The 9,593-nt window shown below is 45.0% G+C and overlaps 1 protein-coding gene across 1 annotated transcript in view; it reads left to right on the forward strand.

Annotated features, from left to right (window-relative positions):
• Positions 1-9,593, forward strand: part of HMCN2 (hemicentin 2) — a 190,529-nt gene that overhangs the window by 28,399 nt on the left and 152,537 nt on the right. Inside the window, 3 exon segments of the mRNA XM_006834988.1 lie at positions 3,898-3,968; positions 5,111-5,269; positions 6,079-6,201. Of these exon segments, the coding sequence (XP_006835051.1) occupies positions 3,898-3,968; positions 5,111-5,269; positions 6,079-6,201 (353 nt within the window).

The raw sequence follows: 9,593 nt of genomic DNA on the forward strand, positions 1-9,593 counted from the left end.
CTATGAGTCGGAACCAACTCCGCAGCACATAACCACCACCACCACCATGTCTGGTGTGGCTCTGTAGGATAAGCATTGAACCACAATGTTGGTGATTCAAACATTGCTCCTTGGAAAACACTATTCAGGGTCTCTATACATCAGAACTGACTTGATGGTCCTTACCAACAACAACACACTCCATTCCATTCCTGGATATATTTGCAGCAAAGGTAAATCCCATGTACAAATATCCTCTCTCAAACCTTCATGTACTTGGGGGCATATTCCTGCTGTCCCTCTCACACTGTTCATCCTGTGTATCTATCTATGTATATATCCGTAGACCACTGTTATTGCAAAATTATGTGTATAACAGTATTTACCGCTTTCCCCTTTAACTCTTGCACTCTTCCCCTGCCCTCATCATTCTTCTACCAGTCTCCCTCTTGTAATATTGCCTCCCCATCACCTAAGTTAACACGTGTCTACCCTCTAGCCAATGAATTACTTCCCTTTCCCTCTCACTCCTGGTAACAATCAAAGAATGTTTCTTTTAGCATAAAAGTATTTTCTTGACTTTTACAGTAGTGGTCTCATACAATATTTGTCCTTTTGTGATTGACTATAGAAGGTCACTATCAGTTGAATCAACTTGATGGCACAAAACAACAACAGCAATTTCACTCAATATAATATCCTCCAAGTTCATCCATATTATGAGGTGTTTCACAGATTCTTCATTTCTCTGTAGTACCATTGTATGTATGGACCAAAGTTTGTTAATCCATCCTTGCATTGATGGGCATTTAGTTTGTCTCCATCTTTTTGCTATTGTGAATAGTGCTGTGATGAATGTGGGTAGACATGTATCCATTTAAGTTACAGCTCTTATTTCTCTAGACTTTATATCAAGTAGAGTGATTGCTGGGCCATATGGTATTCTGTGGTACTTTTTGAGGAAGTACCATACCATTTCCCACAGTGGTTGTACCATTTTACAGACCCACCAGCAGTATAGGAGGAATCCAGTTTCTCCACACCTTTGTCACTATTCATTGTTTTCTGAACTTTGCTATTAAAGCTGGATGAGACAACATCTCATTTTGATTTTCATCTCTCTAACAGCTAATGATCATGAACATTTCTTCATATACTTGGTGGTCGCCTGAATGTCCACTTCGGTGAAGTGTCTGTACATATCTTTTCACTCTTTTGATGAAATCTTTTGATGTACATAAGTATCTAATTTTTAGGAGGTCTCAGTCATCAATTTTATCGTCTGCTGTTTGTGTTTTAAGTTGTTATTAGATAGTGTGTTTATACTATGTATCAGAGCCCCTAAGTTTGTCCCTTGTAGTTTTAGGTTTTACATTTAGGTCTTTGGTCTCTCTTGAGTTTGTTTTTGTATCTGGTGTCAGATATGGGTCATGCTCATTCTTCTGCAAATGAATTTTCAGTTTTGCCAGCATCATTTGTCAAGGAGACTATTTTTTCCCCATTTACTGTATTTTGGCTCTTGGTCAAAGATCAACTGACCATAGGTGGATGATTTACTACTGAGCTCTCAGTTCTGTTCCATTGATCTTTGTGTCTATTGTGGCACCAGTATCAGGCTATTTGACTACTGTGTCTGTTGTTTTGAGATTGGAAAGTGAGAAACCACCTACTTTGATTTTCTTTAGTAATGTTTTGCTTATCTGGTTCTCCTTTCTTTCCATATAAAGTTAGTCATGAGTTTTTCCATCTCTTTAAAGGATGATGTTGGATTGGGCTTACATTATATCTGTAGATGCTTTCGATAGTGTTGACATTTTCACTATATTAAACCTTCCTGTCTATGAGCTTGGTATGCTTTTCCTTTTATGTAGACCTCTTTTGGTTTCTTGTAGTAGTGTTTTGTGGTTTTCTTTGTATAAGTTTTTTGTTTCTCTGGTTAGACTTATTCTTCAATATTTCATCTTTTGAGTAGCTGTTGTAACTAGTATGATTTTCCTGATATTATTTTCAGAGTTCTCTTTATTAGTGTAAAGGAAGCGAACTGATTTTTGTATGTTGGTCTTATACCCTGCCACTTTGCTGAACCTTTTAATGAGGTACAGTATTTTTCTCACCCAGCTTTTAGGATTTTCTATGTGTAGAATATTATTATCTGCAGATGGAGAGAGTTTTATTTCTTTGCCAATTTGAATACTTTTATTTTTCCTTTCTTATTTCTCTGGCTAGGAATTCCAGCCCAATATTGACTATTGTTGTTAGGTTTCATTGAGTCAGTTCTGATTCACAGTGATCCTGTGTACACAGAATGAAACTCTGCCTAGCCCTGGGCCATCATCACAGTTGTGGCAGTGTTTGAGTCCATTGCTGCTGCCAGTGTCAATCCATCTCCTTGGAGTCGTCCTCTTTTTCACTAATCTTCCACTTTACCAAACATGATGTCCTTCTCCAGGGACTAGTTCCTCCTGACAATATGTCCAAAATTATCAGAGACCAAGTTTCACCATCCTGGCTTCTAAGAAGCATTTTGGCTGGACTTCTTCCAATACAGATTTGTTTGTTCTTCTGGCAGTCCATGGTACTTTTAATATTATTCTCCAACATCATAACATAAATTCATCAATTCTTCTAAGGTCTTCTTTATTCATTATCCATGCATATGAGGCTACTGAAAATATCGTGACTTAGTCAAGTACACCTTAGTCCTCAAACTGACATCTTTGTTCTTAAGTACTTTAAAGAGGTCTTGTGCAGCATATTTGCCTAATGCAGTATGTCGTCTGATTTCTTGACTGCTGCTTCTGTGATAGTGGATCCAAGCAAACGAAAGTCTTTGATAACTTCAATCTTTTCTCCATTTATCATGATGTTACTTACTGGTCCACTTGTGAGGATTTTTTGTTTTCTTTATATTGAAATGCAACCCCTACTGAAGGCTGTGGTCTTTTATCTTCATCAGTAAGTATTTTAAGTCCTCTTCACTCATACCAAGCAAGGTTTGGGGTAGGTTTGTTTGGTGTTGGCTGCTGTCTTTTGTTGATTGGATGGTAGAGGAGCTGATAGTGGCTCTTGTTCAGTGGGTGGGACTGCAGAGGGCACAGTTGTGGTGGGCTGTATGGGCATGGCTACCTTCCCATCGCTGGCTATGCCATCAGGTTGCCATTTGGATCCAATGCTGCTTGCAAAAGTTCAAGGTGGCCGAGCCAAGTCAAGCCAGCTGATACTTCACTTGTCTGACTCCTATCCCTGTTCAGTTTCTTCTCCTAGGCAGTATTTAATCCACTTTTCTATCTTTTCCTCTGATGTTCAGGGTTCTAGGATTATCATCTGTATCTGCTTCATTTGTTTTCTCATGTTTTTGTTGTAGAGGCTCTCTGTAGCATGTCTGCCTAGTCTGCCATCTTGCTGCAAGTTAATTGCAGCTCTTTTAAAGTAAGCTAATATATGCATTGCATTTCCAGAAGGTTTTGCTCTTATTGATCAGCCAGGTATTGGCTATTTGCTCTGTGGTCCATTTTGATTATTTGTTCATTTCTTTGTCTTCCTAAAATTCTTTTTTCACTGAAAGTAAAGGTGGCTGAGATGGTAAAGGGAGGTTCCTAAGGGAATTTTGGTTACAACAGATTGAAACTGCTGTTCTAAGGGAGGTACTGGGAATTTACTCCTTGATCCAAGGTCTGTGCCCCACTTGAACTTGAGGTCCTGATTTGGAGTAGGATGGGGAGCTGTGTGGTCTGCATTTTCTTTCCAGGCCAAGTCCATGGAAAGATAGTCCTGGAAGCTGCTCCTTTATTTCTTCTTCTTATGTAGGAGTCTCTGAGGCCCAGGACTCAGCTCCTATCTCCTCTGATTGCAAATAACACTGGAGCCGTGCCTCTGGAAACCCCAACGCAACCTGGCTTCCCTGTCTTTTTTGTGCAGATATTGGCCCAGTGACCCTCACGGCGGACCCAGCAGTGTTTCAGAGAGAGCTGAGGGAACTTTATGTACAGGTGGGCTAACCCCTCTCCTAGCTATGCTGTTTTCCAAGGTTGTGTATCCTCTGTGCTGTCCTTCCCAGTCCCGAGGCCAAGATAATGGCTTCTTCTACCTGCTTCCCAGCTCTGCCCAGCTTGCTGGGATTCATCCCTTTATTCAGGGAACCAGGCACCTACTGTAGTCCTCTCTCCTTGGCACATAGTAGGTGCTTTTCATTGTAGCAAATGAATGAAGAAGGTGGAAGGGGATGGGGCTGATGTCCAGTTGAGTGTATATGTGGCTGGGGGAATCAGAGATGAGTCATTTTATTTAGCCCCCATGACCAGACCCAAGACTGAATCAGCTGCCTGTGACCACCTGTGCTACTTTGCCAAACTGAGGGTCCTGGCTCATTGTTGGAATGCCCCACCATGATGTCCATTGAGACCACAAACTTCCTGGAGGCAGGGACCACACATCTCAGTCTATTAACTGCTGGATCCCCCAGGGCCTAGAACAGAACTGGAGACATACAGGGGGTTCAGTAAGTCATGGTGGGGGTGAAAGAGTAAATCAAGGAGAGAGCTGAGAAGTTTGCCAAGAAGTTGCCTTGTCAGATCCTGCTGCTGGGTGTCCAACCCTGGGCAAGACAAAGAGAGCTCCCATTTGGTTGGCAGGGAGGTGAGAGTGTGTTTTTATGTGGAATTAATACCAGGTCAGGATACAAAGAAGATTTGCACTTTCCTCTCTCCCAAAGCCCACCTCTTCTCTTTCCTGAATCTTCTGATTCTTTAAGCCTTTCCTTACAAACTCATGTGACTTCTTTGGCACTTTTTTAGATTCTCATTGCTTCACACTACCTCTCTTCCCTTACTGTGACACTCATCACAATGGTAATGAAATAATTGTGTGTTTATTGGTGTCATGCCTGTCTCTTGTACTAGACTCCAGACGGGCGGGACTATGTTACTCTTGTGAGGATGGATGAACGAATGTTGCTGCTTATCCTTAGTTACAGTCAACTGGATGCTATGTTATGCCTCAGGGAAGGAGTGACTGAGGCTATGGTCTGGCCCCTAGCTGGGGGCCTCCTAACTCTTGATGATTTAGGATATACCCCTAGTTGCCCTACCTGGAGGAGGTGAACAACAGCTGCTGACATGCCCTTGTCCTTCAGGGAGGTGGTGATTGTCCAGAGATGAGTGTAGGAGCCATCAAGGCTGCTGTGGAGGTCGCCAACCCAGGCTCCTTCATCTTCGTCTTCTCTGATGCCCGAGCCAAGGACTATCACAAGAAGGAGGAAGTGTTGCATCTCCTGCAGCTTAAACAGTCGCAGGTGAGCCATCTGGTCTTGGGGGGCCATGAGAGGGTCCTACTCCAGAAGCCCTGAGCTCCCACCTGAAGGCAGGAGGCCAGGTGCTTTTCTTCGACAGCTATAGCGATACGAATGAATCAAGGTTTGGTGAATTCCAAGTGTGTTCTCATCATCTGGGCCCCCTGCCTGCCGGCCTGCCGGGCTGTTTAGTGAGGCATGCTCTTGATAAAGACCACACCACCCTACTCCTTTTACACCCTGTCAGAGCTGGTACAATCCATCTTCCTCCTGGCGTGGCCTCTGCTCCTTGTCTCTGCAGCTCACATTGCCCAGTTCCCATGGTCTCAGGGTTTAGAAGATGTGTCGGGGCTTTCTGGTTTTCCAACAAGGGCTGGGGGAAGGGATGTAACTGTTGTGACCAGGACTGGCCATTATAACTTCCTAGGGTAAAGACCTCATGGGCTGGGGCAGCTTCTCTACATGTGCATAGAGAATAAACTGGACTCCAGGGTTCTTCTAACTCTGCAGTCTCTTGGGGTCATTCAGAAACAAATGGGTTTCCATTCCCTTCTTTGTCTTGGATTGAATAACAACTCCCATTTATTCAGTCCCTACTGTATTTCTGGCTTTGTGCTAAGTGCTTGACCTGCATTAACTCCTGATCCCTATGAGAGGACTGTTCTGTATATTCCCATTTTATAGATGGGTCACCGAGCCCGGAGAGAGAGAAGGACTTGTGTGGGTCACTTTTCCCTGGCTCTGTCCCTGCCTCTCACTCCTTAAGTCGGTGGCTGGGAAGCTGTGAGTCAGGTTGCATGTCTGTCTTCTAGGTGGTTTTTGTGCTGACTGGAGATTGTGGAGACCGCACTCATCCGGGCTACCTGGTCTTTGAGGATATTGCTGTCACCAGCTCTGGACAGGTGTTCCACCTGGATAAGCAGCAAGTGACTGAGGTAAGCCAGGGAGGGCACACCTTCCCCTAACCTCGTGAGCCTGTTCCCTAGGGACAGTGAAAACACTGAACATCATGTGTCTCTGGGGATCTTTACCCGATGGCTGAAAAGTGATCAGAGCTGATGGTGCCTACCTGTCAGCTTGTCTCAAGTCTCTCACCAAACCCTTCCATCCATACTATAGGCTTTTTGGGTTTTGCAGACAAAGAGGGAGTCAAAAAAGCAACCTGGGTTTTGGCCTCAATCCTACCACTGGTCCAGGTGAGAGGGATGGATGAACCTAGCAAAGTCTGGCAGAATTGTGGACCTGGGGTGTCTTCTGATTTTCCTCCAGAGTTGAGGAACTCAGAGTGGGAAGAGGAGTCGGGGCTGGATTCTGGCTGTGTTGCTGGGACAGAAAATCCTGCCTGGGGATTTGGTGACTTGGCACTGGCTCAGCATTGTGGTCTGAGGTGCAGGGCCACTTAAGGTCTGGACTCACTCATAGTCCTGTGCTAGCCAGGTGTCTTCATTCTAGTCTCTCTGCTGAAGCATGTGTCTGCTCTTTCTCCCTTCCTGCTCCCCCCACCTGCTTAGCACTCTCCCTTCATTTTCTTTCCCTCACACTTCCTTTCCTTTCCAACAGCCAGGGAAATTCTTCCAGTGACATCTTGGTAAATATTTAGCAATGGTTTCTTGGAAAAGAACAAAGATGCCCATTTCCATAGTGTAAATACTCCCACCTTGGCCAATTGCAAGCTGCCATCATGAAGTCACTGGATGAGGAGTTGGGGGTGATGCTGACAACTAACTTCCATGAGCTGGTGTGAGTTGGCCTTCTTTTGAAGGAAATCCAACTAAATCCCTCCCTGCTGGCCCCTGGAGAATGCCCAGGCCTTGATCTGACCCCTCCCCTTCTTCTCTCTGATTTCATCATCTGTGTTCTCCCCCTTGTCCACTATTGGCCTCTGCTGTTTCTTTCTTCAATGTCCATTTCTCTTCCCCACCTAAGGACCTTTGCTCACAACTCGTGTTTTTTTTCTGATCCTCTTTCTCTGGCACCTTCTCAATCTTAACTGAAATGTCACTTTCTCAGGGAGAACTTCCTTGAATTTCTCTCAAAATTAAGTCTCATTTCTTCTCCAACTCCTTGTCCTGTTTTATATCATTGTAATTTTACAATTATACAATGATTTTGTGTCACTAGGTTAGAGCTCCTCAAGGGCAGGGCCATTGTGAGTCCCACTGACCACTGTGTGCCCAGCAGTAGTGATGCCTGGATGGATGTGGGTCCCTTGAGTGAGGGTCCCTGGGAAGAGGAAGGTAAGAAGCAGCAGCTCTGAGACCAGCTCCAGCCTTGAGCTAGCTCTGTTGTCGCCTCCAGGCGAGGGTTCTGAGTGTTGTATATTTATGAACTGCTGAGAACAGTCTCCAGGGCTGTGTTTAGATTAGCATGCCTTAGTTCCCTGTTGACAGATGGCGTTTATGGTTCTCTGCGACACATTAGGCTTTGTTTTTGGCATGTCAGCCTACTCTGGCATTGAGCCACTAAGCGAGGGTGGAAGACTTGCTTAGCAAAGGGACAACTTGGTCCTTGCTTTTGGGGTAGACTTAGCAGGGGAACTTGCATAGGAACTTAGCTCCTGCCAGGAGCTAAAGAAATGGCAGAGCAGACAGGCAGGGCACTGGAGGAAAGCTTGCTGAAGTGTGGGGCTTGGATCTCCTGGCCCCTTCCTGGATACAGGGAGTTTGAGCCGAGTCCACCAGCTCCTGACTGTGGTGCCTGACCTGTTTGCTCTGAGATCCTGGCTAGGCTGCCCATGCCTGACTCTGTGAGGCTGCCGATGACTAGAATTAGCGGTTTCTGGTAGGGGTCTGGATCCTTCTCCTTCCTGGACAAGGAGCTCTGTCCTTCACTAGCTTAATGCCTTGGACCTAGCCCCTTCCAGATGTTCCCAGACGTTCAGCAAGTCTGGGAAAGAGGCCGGAGCAGCCAGGGTTGTGGTCATCCCTCCAGGAGAGGCAAATAGTGCTTTGACCAGAGTCCAGGGAGTTCCAGCTGGGAGAAAGACTCTTCAGAAGTTACACAAGTCTCCAGATCAGGCATATGCAGTTCTTTATCCTACAGCCTTACATTAGGGCTCTCTCTCTCTCTCTTTCTGTCTCTGTCTCTCTCTCTCTTTCTCTCTTTCTGTCTCTGTCTCTCTCTCTCTCTATGGAGTCCTGGTGTGGCGCTGCTGGTTAATGTGCTGGAATGCAAAGTCAGTTTGAACCACGGGCAGGTGGTTCAAGCTCACCAGCTGCATCTCAGAAACCCTATACAGGGTCACTATGGGTCAGAACCAACTCAGTGGCACTTAATAACAACAACAACAACTCTCTCTCTCTTTTTATATATATAGTTGTTGTTAAGTGCCATCGAGTCAGTTCTGACCCATAGCGACCCTGAACAGGGTTTCCGAGGCTGTAAATCTATACGGGAGCAGAAAGCCTCATCTTTCTCCCTCGGAACAGCTGGTAGTTTCAAACTGCTGACCTTGAGGTTCACAGCCCTATTCGTAACCACTACACTACCAGAGCTCCATATATATATGATTCCTGGTATGGTACTGTGGGTTAATATGCTGGACTGCAAAGTCGTTTGAACTGCAATGTTGGTGGTTCAAACTCACCAGCTGCTTCTTAGAAACCCTATACAGGGTTGCTATGGGTTGGAACCGATTCAGCAGCTCTTAACAACAACAACAACATACAGATATAGGAGTCCTGGTGTGGCACTGTGGATTAATGCATTGGACTGCAAAGTCGGTTTGAACCACGAGGTCGGCAGTTCAAACTCACCAGCTGCTTCTTGGAAATCCTATACAGGGTCACAATGGGTCAGAACCAACTCAATGGCACTGAAAAACAACAATAACACACACACACACACAAATAAAACAAAACAGTTTGCCATTTTAACCATTTTTCTGCACACAATTCAGTGACATTAACTACGTTCATCATGTGCTACCCTCTCCACTATTTTCAGAAGTTTTACATCACTCCAAACAGAACCTCAAGGCCTCTTCAACAGTACCTCCCACCTAACCCTGTCACCTCCCCGAGTCCCAACAACAAGCTGTTGTCTCAATGTTTATTTGCTTATTCTAGATAATTTCGTATACATGGGAATCCTACAGTTTTTGTTCTTGTGTGAAGCTGCACACATTGTATGCTCTCTTCTGCACACCTACTGTGTGCCAGGTACAGCTGTAGGTGATTTGCGTGGAGGAGGTAGTCACTGAAGCTTAGTTTCCAGTGACTTTGTAAATTTAGATTTTTCCAGTTGGTGCATCACTAGTGCCAGGAGCCCCCTTCAGAGTGTCAGGTTATCTAAAGGAAGGTGAAGACCCTCCTCTTTCCCACTAGCG

Source organism: Chrysochloris asiatica, unplaced genomic scaffold (assembly GCF_000296735.1).
Source record: "Chrysochloris asiatica unplaced genomic scaffold, ChrAsi1.0 scaffold00014, whole genome shotgun sequence".
Classification (NCBI taxonomy): Eukaryota; Metazoa; Chordata; class Mammalia; order Afrosoricida; family Chrysochloridae; genus Chrysochloris; species Chrysochloris asiatica.